Consider the following 12,338-nt stretch of genomic DNA (forward strand, 5'->3'; position numbering starts at 1 on the left):
ATGGTTTGTCTCAGGGCACAGCGGGATTTCTTATAAGCATCCGAGTTAGAGTCTCGCTCCTTGAAAGCGGCAGCTCTACCCTTTAGATCAGTGTGGATGTTGCCTGTAATCCATGGCTTATGTACGTATGGTCACTGTGGGGACAACGTCATTGATGCACTTATTGCTGAAGCCGATGACTGATGTGGCATACTCCTCGATGCCAGCTCAGCATCTGTGTCATCTGACAACTTCTGTATTGAGCGAGTCACTGGTACTTCCTGCTTTAGTTTTTGCTTGTAAACAGGAATCAGGAGGATAGAATTATGGTCAGATTTTCCAAATGGAGGGCGAAGGAGAGCTTGTCTGTGTCTCTGTGTGTGGAGTAAAGGTGGTGTAGAATTGTTTTCCCTCTTGTTGCACATGTAACATGCTGGTAGAATTAGGTAAAACAAATTTAAGTTTCCCTGCATTAAAGTCCCCGGCCACTAGGAGCGCCTCCTCTGGATGAGCATTTTCTTGTTTGCTTATGGCTTTATACAGCGGTCTTAGTGCCAGCATCGGTGCGGTCTTAGTGCGGTCTTAGTGCCAGCATCGGTTTGTGGTGAGTAAATAGACAGCTATGAAAAATATAGATGAAAACTATCTTGGTAAATAGTGTGGTTTACAGCTTATCATGAGATAGTCTACCTCAGGCGAGCACAACTTCAAGACTTCCTTAATATTTGATTTTGCACACCAGTTGTTATTGACAAATCGACATAGACCGCCACCCCTTGTCTTACCGGATGCAGCTGTTCTGTCTTGCCGATACATGGAAAAAATAGCCAACTGTATATTATCCATGTCGTCTTTCAGCCACGACTCGGTGAAACATAAGATATTACAGTTTCTAATGCCCCGTTGGTAGGATAGTCTTTAATGGAGCTCATCCAGTTTATTCTCCAATGATTGCATGTTGGCCAATAGGATGGATGGTAGAGGCGGGTTACCCACTCGCCGACAGAATTCTCGTATTGGCGAATTCCTGTATCGGCGTCTTCTCTTCATGTGAATGGCGGGGATTTGGGTCTGGTCGGGTATCTGGAGTAAATCCTTCGTGTCCAACTTGTTAAAGAAAAAAACTTTGTCCAGTTCGAGGTGAGTAATCGATGTTCTGATATCCAGAAGCTCTTTTCGGTCATAAGAGACGGTGTCAGAACCATTATGTAAAAAATAAGTTACAAACAACGCAAAAACCCCCACAAAATAGCACAATTGGTTAGGAGCCCGCAAAACAGCAGCCATCTCCTCCGGCACCATTTTTTCTATGCATCCCCTTATGATGCATTTTGGATCATATAATGCTGATGCAAAATGCATCATACAGGGATGATTTCTGTATTTTGAAAGTTACATATCTTGAAAACTTGATTGTTGACAAGCAAAACATTTCGGGACTATGTCAACAATGGATGAATGAAACAAATACCAACATATTTTGGGGTGGAATTGTCCTTTAAAGATCAGTGATGGAAGTTAACCATAATCCTGTAATGAGGAAGAGAAGACCTGCGCCAGTTCCTGGTTAGAGGCACGGGCAAGCCCATGCTTGTACATTTCACAGGAATAGGATCCTGGACCCTATTGCCCTGCTGTAATGACCTCTCTTGTTAGCTTCATAGATGCGCAACTCTTCATTAGAATACAAAGCCTCTAGCCTCTACTGGAAACCCCACTATCAGAGATGGGGGCTTCTTCTGCACCATTCAATTTGGCTTGTTTAAGGTTCTAACACACACTTTATGCAACTTTATTGAAACAGAATATAACATTTATGTGTGTTCAGTATACTGATGCTTTATGCTTTATTTCAAGCTTGGCTGTTTTCCCCCTGAAATATAATGTTGATGACTGAAGAAAACAGGGAAGTTGTATACATCAAAAGTATTCTGTTTAATTTACTTCAGTCAAACTTTATTGATTGCCGCCAATACGCCATTTCAGTTATTAGTAGCTCATCCTCTCACTATCACTAGTCAACTGCCTTGGCCTGTAGCAATGGTATTGAACCATGCAGCTCCACAGCACTCACATTGTGTTTCCCCACCTATCATGTAAGAGAGAAGAGAAATGCATTTGCTGAACTTGCTAGAACTTCAAGACTACCAAGGACCTAACGAAAGCTAAACTGTACCATCGTGATAGAGACGCTGGGATCACCCAGCACTAAAAAAATGTTATCAGTTGGTTGTGCTGATCCCTTTGAGTTAAATGTAATGTCAAAATGTACATTTCCACCTAAATAGACATACCCAAAAGTAATTATTTATCATGGGCCATAAACAATACCTAGTTATGGGCGGCATGTAGCCAAGAGGTTGGGAATGTTGGGCCCGTAGCGGAGCCGACTAGGTGATACAGTTGAAGTCGGAAGTTTTCAACCACTCCACAAATTTCTTGTTAACAAACTATAGTTTTGGCAAGTCGGTTAGGACAACTACTTTGTGCATGACACAAGTAATTTTTCCAACAATTGTTTACAGACAGATTATTTAATTTATAATTTAATTTATAATTCACTGTATCACAATTCCAGTGGGTCAGAAGTTTACATACACTAAGTTGACTGTGCATTTTAAACAGCTTAGAAAATTATAGAAAATACTGTCATGGCTTTAGAAGCTTCTGATAGGCTAATTGACATCATTTGAGTCAATTGGAGGTGTACCTGTGGAGAAATGAGAAATGCAAATCAATCCCAGAACAACAGCAAAGGACCTTGTGAAGATACTGGAGGAAAGGGGTACAAAAGTATCTTTATCCATAGTAAAACAAGTCCTATATACATATATATATACAAGTCCTATACATAACCTGAAAGGCCGCTCAGCAAGGAAGAAGCCACTGCTCCAAAACCGCCATAAAAAAGACAGACTACGGTTTGCAACTGCTCATGGGGACAAAGATCGTACTTTTTGGAGAAATGTCCTCTGGTCTGATGAAACAAAAATAGAACTGTTTGGCCATAATGGCCATCGTTATGTTAGGAGGAAAAAGGGGGAGGCTTGCAAGTCGAAGAACACCATCCCAACCGTGAAGCACGGGGGTGGCAGCATCATGTTGTTTGGGTGCTTTGCTGCACTTCAAGACATCAGTCAGGAAGTTAAAGCTTGGTCGCAAATGGAACTTCCAAATGGACAATGGCCCCAAGCATACTTCCAAAGTTCTGGCAAAATGGCTTAAGGACAACAAAGTCAAGGTATTGGAGTGGCCATTACAAAGCCCTGACCTCAATCCCATAGAAAATGTGTGGGCAGAACAGAAAAAGCATGTGCGAGCAAGGAGGCCTAAAAATCTGACTCAGTTACACCAGCTCTGTCAGGAGGATTGGGCCAAAATTCACCTAATTTATTGTGGGAAGCTTGTGGAAGGCTACCCAAAAGGTTAAACAATTTAAAGGCAATGCTACCAAATACTATTTGAGTGTATGTAAACTTCTGACCCACTGGGAATGTGATGAAATAAATAAAAGCTTAAATAAATCATTCTCTACTCTTATTTTGACATTTCACATTCTTAAAATAAAGTGGTGGTCCTAACTGACCTAAAACAGGGAATGTTTACTAGGATTAAATGTCAGGAATTGTAAAAAAAATAAAAAATAAAAAATAAATAAAAATTAAAAAATTAAATTTAAAATTAAATTTAAATGTATTTGGCTAAGGTGTATGTAAACTTCCGACTTCAACTGTAAATCTGTTGATGTGCCCTTGAGCAAAGCTCCTGCAAGTTGCCCTGGATAAGAGTGTCTGCTAAATGACTTAAATGTAATGCTTATACTGCCAGAGATATTAAAATTGCACCTTTCTAGTAAAAATAGTTATATTGCTCACTTTTGAGGACAAAAGCTTAATACACAGTATAGAAAATATGATGAAAATATGAAAACACATATATATTTTTTTACCTTTTCAACAAAAGTGGGCTTGAAATGAATTAAGTGGTTTCAAAATATAGTAACAATCAAATTATAAACGATTTATTTCATCGTTCTTATAACAGTAAAATAAATATGTTCAATCTTAGTGACTGTTCAAAATTGTCCCCATTTAATTTAATTGATGACATAAAATGTTCTGTCCAGCAACCCCAGACGCCATTTTTTAAAAATCAAAGTTTAACTAGCTAGGCAAGTCAAATTCTTATTTACAATGACGGCCTACCGGGGAACAGTCGGTTAACTGCCTTGTTCAGGGGAAGAACGACAGGTTTTGTTTACCTTGTAATCTCGGGAATTATGATCCAGCGACCTTTCGGTTACTAGCCCAACGCTCTAACCACTAAACTACCAGCCGCTCCAACATTCAAATGCCTGCTAACTCATTATAACTTCAGCTTTAAGCACTATGTGATTTCATCCCTATGTGACGAAGAGAAAGTGGAATTGTTTCAATTCTACAAAATGATGTTGTAGTTTTGTATATTTAGAGCTCTAAATCCAATTGACTATATCTAAACTAGATGATGCTGCTTTTTCTGCAATTGCCAGGCTCTCCATTTCAAATCCCTCATATGCCTTATTGTAAACGGAGCTGCAAGGGTCACCGCCAGAGGAAGTCGATCCTTTGTCTGGATAGGCCAGAAAATGTGACATGTCGCTCTCTATGCAAATATTTATCATGGTGTGAGATTTCACATACTGTATCTCAGACGAGAGCAGAGAGCGTCATGCGAAGCGGGACAACCAGAGCTTTCACGGAGTGCACGGCAATTGATGTTGCGTCACTCACCGAGTGCTCTGTACACAAAAATGTCCGTCGGAAACGGGCCAGAACCGCTCAAAATCTCCCAAATAGATAACTTAATGTTTAAGATTAATACACAACTGTGAACACTGCACATGATGGTTACTGAGTTGAGTTCTCTAAATCTAGCTGTTGAGTAGGAAATTATGTCAGCCAAACAGCAAACAAATATCAGTGTTGATATGGAGCTTTAACGTTTTTTATTTATTTATCCTCTTCAAAAAAGTATTAATCGCCTGAGTTTCCAAAGAGACATTTAAATACAAAATATTGGTCTACATCTCACATTTGGATAACCTATCATGTATTTCAGTCAATAAGTAAGTAGTTGGAGTTTTGCCAGCCTTGTAAAGCAAGACACAGCATCGTCTTGGCTCAGTCTGGACCACAACGTTCAGGTTGGATTTTATCCAATGACGCTGTCACACTGCCCATGCACATCAATGAAGCTCTCATACGGAAAAACAGTCAAAATGATTAGATGAAATCGACCTTTAATGCAGAAATATTTTTAGAGGAATATCAGATTTTCCCTTTTTCCCTGTGTATTATTAATTAGGCCTATAACTGCTAATCAAACAATGAAACTCAAGAGTCGACTCGTTTAATAATAATAGTGCTATGTTATGACATCATTGAACAAAAAGATTTTATACATTTGTTAAAATTCTGAAATTTCAAAATTACTTTCATAACGTTATTTTATTGGTGTTTTTCCCCATTCTTGCTGATTTTGATGTTTATTTTATTTTATTTGTCATTGCACTCACTCACTCATTGTTATGAGTGCTCTGATTCATAACTTTGGACCAGTATAATGAAATATTTACCTGCCTTGAGACTCAAACACATTTCAGAGGAACGGCATCATTTCACGCTATCACAAACATTTTAAAGCATGAAGTGCACTGCCTGTCATTGCTTGTCACTTTTGGTATGTTCATAATATATTTTTGTTTCTCCGGTAGACATACTTTGCCCCTCTTACCAGATGAATAGGTAAATAACGCATATTTCCCATAATAATGTCGAAATATACATGGGAAAAACGTAACTAAGATTCCGGCCTATTTTTGTTGATATTTATATGAGCATGTGGCAATGCATCATTAAGATAATAAACAATTAACATTGGTGTGATATCTACAATAAATATATCACATAAAGTAAAATGTTATCAAATAAGGACTGGCTGATTGTCTCTGAAAGCAAATTGGGTTTATGGGCAAAGCCCTCATGATTATCCTAATTAAGAGCTGTCTAATTAAATTATTGTCTTGAGCTAACCAATAGCAATAGTTGTTTCATTAGCAATGCATGAAGAGTGATGAATAGCAAAACCTTCCTGATTGCAGGATAGTGTCAATTGGCTCATTTGCTCTTACTCAAGGTGACTGAAAATATAGGAAGGCGATTTTTTTGCGTGTCTTATATAGAGTTAGGAGTGAACAAAAGCTTGCGATTCCATATAGTTTGCGTTAATAGTGTTGAAAGCTATGCAGCTCGAGAATTGCACTAGTGGGCTCTCCAAGAAATGTCTGAATGTGGGCAGAGGCTACCCAAGCTCCGATGGATCTGAGCTATCCTTGCAGGACCATCCTATTATATCTGCTAGTGACAACCTGGAGAGAAGTTCAACTCTGAAAAAAAATTCCAGGGGGATGACGAACCAGTCAGAGGCTGACAATTTCCCGGACTCCAAGGACGCATCAGGGGACGTCCAGAGAGGTAAACTCTCTCCTGATCTCCACGGAGTCTCTGAAATTCGTCATAATTTCGATGGATCTACAGGAGAAAGGTATACCCTTTCGCAATCTAGCCAACCACAGTCAGTCTCAGCAACTCCAAGTACTATGTTCCCCTATCCGAGTCAACATGGACCAGCGCACCCGGCTTTTTCTATCGGGAGTCCGAGTCGTTATTTGGCCCACCATCCAGTCATCACTAATGGAGCGTACAATAGTCTTCTGACCAACAGCTCTCCGCAAGGCTACCCAACCGCGGGTTACCCATACGCACAACAGTATGGACACACTTATCAAGGAGGGGCGTTCTACCAGTTTTCCTCGGCGCAAGCTGGGCTGCTGCCTGGGAAAGCGCAGGTGTATCTGTGCAACAGGGCCCTGTGGCTGAAGTTTCACAGACATCAAACAGAGATGATAATCACCAAACAAGGACGGTAGGTATTCTCAGCTACATTAATTTTAATCACAAGTTTGGTATAGCTTGTGAAGTAATACGCATGCGTCCGATTTGTTTTAAATAAGGAAGGGCATTGCAATTGTAATTCGTTCAATATATTGCCTTTATTATAAATTACAATTTAAAAAAAATAACTATGTTTTTCTTGAATTGTTGCAGTAATACTTTCAAATTGGGTAAATCACCAAATGTTGGACAGGGTCTATTATGCAGGACATTTACACCGATCTTGACCAAATATTATTTACATATTTTTAATTATTACCTGCAGACGAATGTTCCCCTTTTTGAGTTTCAACATTTCTGGTCTGGATCCGACGGCGCACTACAACATATTTGTGGATGTTATTCTTGCTGATCCAAATCACTGGCGATTCCAAGGTGGCAAGTGGGTACCATGTGGCAAAGCGGACACCAATGTCACAGGTAGGCCTACGTTCCTCTACATCTCTGTGAATAATACAGTGATGGTAATGGTTGATAATTAAGAGTAGTTTATATTATAAAAAGAAGAATCATCTTAAATTGATTCAGCCGTTCCAAGCTAACACGCAACATTAGGCTAATACAATTACAAAATGATATCATCGAATTAATGTAATTGAAAATCAATATTGTGATGTGTATGATATTTTGTAAAAACAACACATTTCAATGTAGGCTATGTCATTTCTTTGTTTTCCACAGGAAACAGGGTGTACATGCACCCTGACTCTCCAAACACCGGTGCGCACTGGATGCGCCAAGAAATCTCATTTGGGAAGCTGAAATTAACGAACAATAAAGGAGGCTCAAACAACACCGGACAGGTCAGCTACGACCTTGTTTTATAAACGTAAAATAATATGATCAGAGACTTTCAGAGACGCTGAATTAACTATTGAGCGGTGTGCATGGAGAGAGTTTGTTGCGCGCACCTTATGCAGTTATTACACAATATTTATTAGGTCTTTCTCCAATGATACATCACCATCAAAAGTCCAAATAATAGTTTTCAGAAAATGTCATAAAAAACGAAAGCCATACCCTGTCTTCAGTTTGGTTCATTTAGCCTACATCATGGCTTATTGGCTCCAAATGTAGGTCGAAATTGACAGTGGTCATGGAATCTCTTCCTTACTTGTCTACCTCCAGATGGTGGTTCTACAATCGCTTCACAAGTACCAGCCCAGGCTCCATGTGGTGGAAGTCAACGAAGACGGAACCGAGGACTCCAGCCAACCTGGAAGAGTACAGACGTTCACCTTCCCAGAAACACAGTTCATCGCAGTCACAGCTTACCAGAATACCGATGTAAGAGAATCTGATTGATGATAATTCCATTCGTTAAGTATTCTAGTATTGTTGCCTATCGAAAGACACAATTCGTTTGGCATATTCGGATTTGCAACGTAATTAGGAATAAACAACTACATGCACCTATTCCTAAAATCGTCATACTTGTTTTTGTGTGCAGATTACCCAGCTAAAAATCGACCACAATCCATTTGCTAAAGGATTTCGGGACAACTATGACACGTAAGACTATTTGCCATTTATTATTTGTTATTGATCCCTTCTCATTATGAAACCGTTTGTTTCGTTTGGTTCCTCATCTCTCCGAGGCAATACAAATTATAGAGTTTATGTACATGAAGTGTAGCACAGGCTACCTCATAATTTTTTTGCTCGTGTTCAATTGAAATGTAAATACATTTAACTGTCAGGAAAACATTTTGTGTCCTCGTTGATCAAATGTAAAATGTTCTTGAATGTCAATGGGGACACATTTGATCATACCCACTAGGCACACACTCGTCCAATCAACGTTGTTTCCATGTATTTCATCAAAATTACGTTGTACCAACGTGGACTTGAAGTTTAATTGACGTCTGTACCCGGTGGGTAAGCATTATATTTTGGAGTAGGCCTTTAAACAATCCAATGTAATTACCACATTATAAAATGGTGACAATTTTATCACGACATTTATTTACATTTATTTGCTGATGTTCCCTCTCCAAAAACATAGTTTATTCAGCATTTTTAAGAAATGAGTCATGAACAAAGTTTGTTCCATTCTTGCACATCACATTGGCAGTGACAACCTTAGCCCATGGTGATTCATAATTTGTTTGTCTGTTTCTTCCTCGTCTTTTCAGTGTCTACACAGGTTGCGACATTGACCGGTTAACACCATCACCGGGTGACTCGCCTCGCTCTCAGATCATGCCTGGTGCGAGATATGCCATGGCTGGTTCTTTCCTACAGGACCAATTTGTCAGCAGTTATGCCAAATCTCGCTTTCACCCTGGCGTAGGGACTGGACCTGGCACGGACCGCAGCGTCCCACTTAGTAACAGCTTGCTATCCCCGCAACAAACCGAAGAGCCCACAGTTGCATCCCCGCAGCGATGGTTTGTCAACCCTGCCAATAACCGACTGGACTTTGCCGCCTCGCCATACGATGCTGCCGCGGCTGCTGATTTTGCCGGTAACGCGGCCACCCTGCTGTCCTATGCAGCAGCTGGAGTAAAGACACTTCCACTGCCCACTACAGGGTGCTCAAACAGACCTCTAGGTTACTATGCCGACCCTTCCGGCTGGGGCACACACACACCACCCCAGTACTGCAGTAAGTCTAGCTCTGTGCTCTCTTGCTGGCCAACAAATTCTGTTGGCAGAACAGGCACGTCCAACTACCTGGTTGATAACGCGGACACCATCCCAACAGAAAGGTCACCCATCGGTGGGTCTAACGAGGCAAAATCAAAAGACTTATCCGAATCCAGCTGGATAGAGACGCCGTCTTCAATCAAGTCGATTGATTCAAGTGATTCTGGTATCTTTGAGCAAGCTAAACGGAGAAGAATTTCACCGTCTGCCACACCGGTTTCGGAAACAGTGTCCCCGTTGAAATCTGAGATCTTGCCTCCAAGAGAGTGTGAGAAAAATTGCGTTAAGGACATTGGTTACTATAGTTTCTATCCACACAGTTAGACAACCACAAAACGGGGGGGGGGGGGGGGGGGGGAATGTGTTCTATTTAGATTAATCTATCTTTATATGCAACTGATAATATCCAACTGATAGGCCGATCAGTTGTAATGCACACCCTGTCTTGGACCAATATTGACGAAGGATTAAAAAATGTCGGCTTGTAGCGCATAGGCCTACTGGGAAAATTTAGGCGACGTTTACATTTAACATGATTAGTTTGCTATCTAATAGCTGAAGGCCTACATGCCTCTTTATTTAATTTAAACTAGTTTTAATCAACAGCTATTGTCTATTGTAATTATGAAAATGATGTACATAATAAGCTATTTAACCATTTTGTGATATTGTGAAATGATTGTAAACTATTGAATTGATTTGTAAGATTCTGAAGAATAGAAATCGTTGTTAGTTGTGTTTTAAAAACGCAAATCGTAGGCCTATGATATAGTCAAGTGATCTCATACAATGTGATTTTTTAAAAACGATGGAGAGAGAGTCTATGATGGCTATTTCGTTGTGTAACAGAGTGAGATCTGAGTACATGTAGCCTAATTATTTATGTTCCCATTGTAGTACTCTTTGCCCATAATGTTCAATCACAGTGTCCGTAGAAAACAATCAGATGTTAGACATTTGAGGACACAGCCATTTGATCAAACTCAAAATAAGACAGACATTCATTATAGGTGTGGTAATAAACGTTATACATGTTAATATAGTGTAATTTTTACTACATTACTAAGAGAAAAAACATGTAATTTTCAAGTCTTTCTCTGACCATCCATCATTTTTTTTATAGCTTGTGTTTTATGTGGAAGCTTCTGTATCTGCTGTAATGTGCTTCATTGCAATAAACGATATAAAAGCTAATTACCTGGAGCAAGAAGCTATCATCTTTCTAAATCCAAACTAGCCTATGCATGTACCAATGATGAAATAATGAATTTGTGTGGCTCAAGTTCATATTGATTGGCCTACAGGTCACCGGTATAAAACAGCAGGGACCATAGCCTAACGAGGCTCGTACAGAGGGTAGTGGAGGGCCTGGACCACTTTCCCAAAAGGTGCAAAATTATGCGGAAATGCAAGGTAAGCATGCATATGTGATCTATGTTTTGTTCATTGTATTTTTAACTCAAATGTATATACAGTGGGGCACAAAAGTATTTAGTCAGCCACCAATTGTGCAAGTTCTCCCACTTAAAAAGATGAGAGAGGCCTGTAATTTTCATCATAGGTACACTTCAACTATGACAGACAAAATGAGGAAAAAAAATCCCGAAAATCACATTGTAGGATTTTTAATGAATTTAACCAGGATCAGTCGTCCTGGTCCCTTTGCAGAAAAACAGCCCCAAAGCATGATGTTTCCACCCCCATGCTTCACAGTAGGTATGGTGTTCTTTGGATGCAACTCAGCATTCTTTGTCCTCCAAACACGACGAGTTGAGTTTTTACCAAAAAGTTCTATTTTGGTTTCATCTGACCATATGACATTCTCCCAATCTTCTTCTGGATCATCCAAATGCTCTCTAGCAAACTTCAGACGGGCCTGGACATGTACTGGCTTAAGCAGGGGGGCACGTCTGGCACTGCAGGATTTGAGTCCCTGGCGGCATAGTGTGTTACTGATGGTAGGCTTTGTTACTTTCGTCCCAGCTTTCTGCAGGTCATTCACTAGGCCCCCCCGTGTGGTTCTGGGATTTTTGCTCACCATTCTTGTGATCATTTTGACCACACAGGGTGAGATCTTGCATGGAGACCCAGATCGAGGGAGATTATCAGTGGTCTTGTATGTCTTCCATTTCCTAATAATTGCTCCCACAGTTGATTTCTTCAAACCAAGCTGCTTACCTATTGCAGATTCAGTCTTCCCAGCCTGGTGCAGGTCTACAATTTTTTTTCTGGTGTCCTTTGACAGCTCTTTGGTCTTGGCCATAGTGGAGTTTGGAGTGTGACTGTTTGAGGTTATGGACAGGTGTCCTTTATACTGATAACAAGTACAAACAGGTGCCATTAACACAAGTAACGAGTGGAGGACAGAGGAGCCTCTTAAAGAAGAAGTTACAGGTCTGTGAGAGCCAGAAATCTTGCTTGTTTGTAGGTGACCAAATACTTATTTTCCACCATCATTTGCAAATAAATTCATTAAAAATCCTACAATGTGATTTTCAGGACTTTTTCTAATTTTGTCTGTCATAGTTGAAGTGTACCTATGATGAAAATTACAGGCCTCTCTCATCTTTTTAAGTGGGAGAACTTGCACAATTGGTGGCTGACTAAATACTTTTTTGCCCCACTGTAACACATGGAATCATAAAGTAATCAAAAAAGTGTTAAACAAATCAAAATATATTTTATATTTGAGATTCTTCAATGTAGCCACCTTTT

The 12,338-nt window shown here is 39.9% G+C and overlaps 1 protein-coding gene across 1 annotated transcript; it reads left to right on the forward strand.

Annotated features, from left to right (window-relative positions):
• Positions 1-1,831: 1,831 nt before the first annotated feature.
• On the forward strand, positions 1,832-9,973 carry LOC115143683 (T-box brain protein 1-like). The gene is made up of 6 exons (XM_029684187.2): positions 1,832-6,945; positions 7,240-7,394; positions 7,656-7,777; positions 8,103-8,261; positions 8,425-8,486; positions 9,110-9,973. The coding sequence occupies exons 1-6, from the start codon at positions 6,263-6,265 to the stop codon at positions 9,945-9,947; spliced, it is 2,019 nt and encodes a 672-aa protein (XP_029540047.1). The 5' UTR covers positions 1,832-6,262; the 3' UTR covers positions 9,948-9,973.
• The last annotated feature ends 2,365 nt before the right edge of the window (positions 9,974-12,338 follow it).

The sequence above is a fragment of the Oncorhynchus nerka genome, linkage group LG1 (assembly GCF_034236695.1).
Source record: "Oncorhynchus nerka isolate Pitt River linkage group LG1, Oner_Uvic_2.0, whole genome shotgun sequence".
NCBI classification, from domain to species: domain Eukaryota; kingdom Metazoa; phylum Chordata; class Actinopteri; order Salmoniformes; family Salmonidae; genus Oncorhynchus; species Oncorhynchus nerka.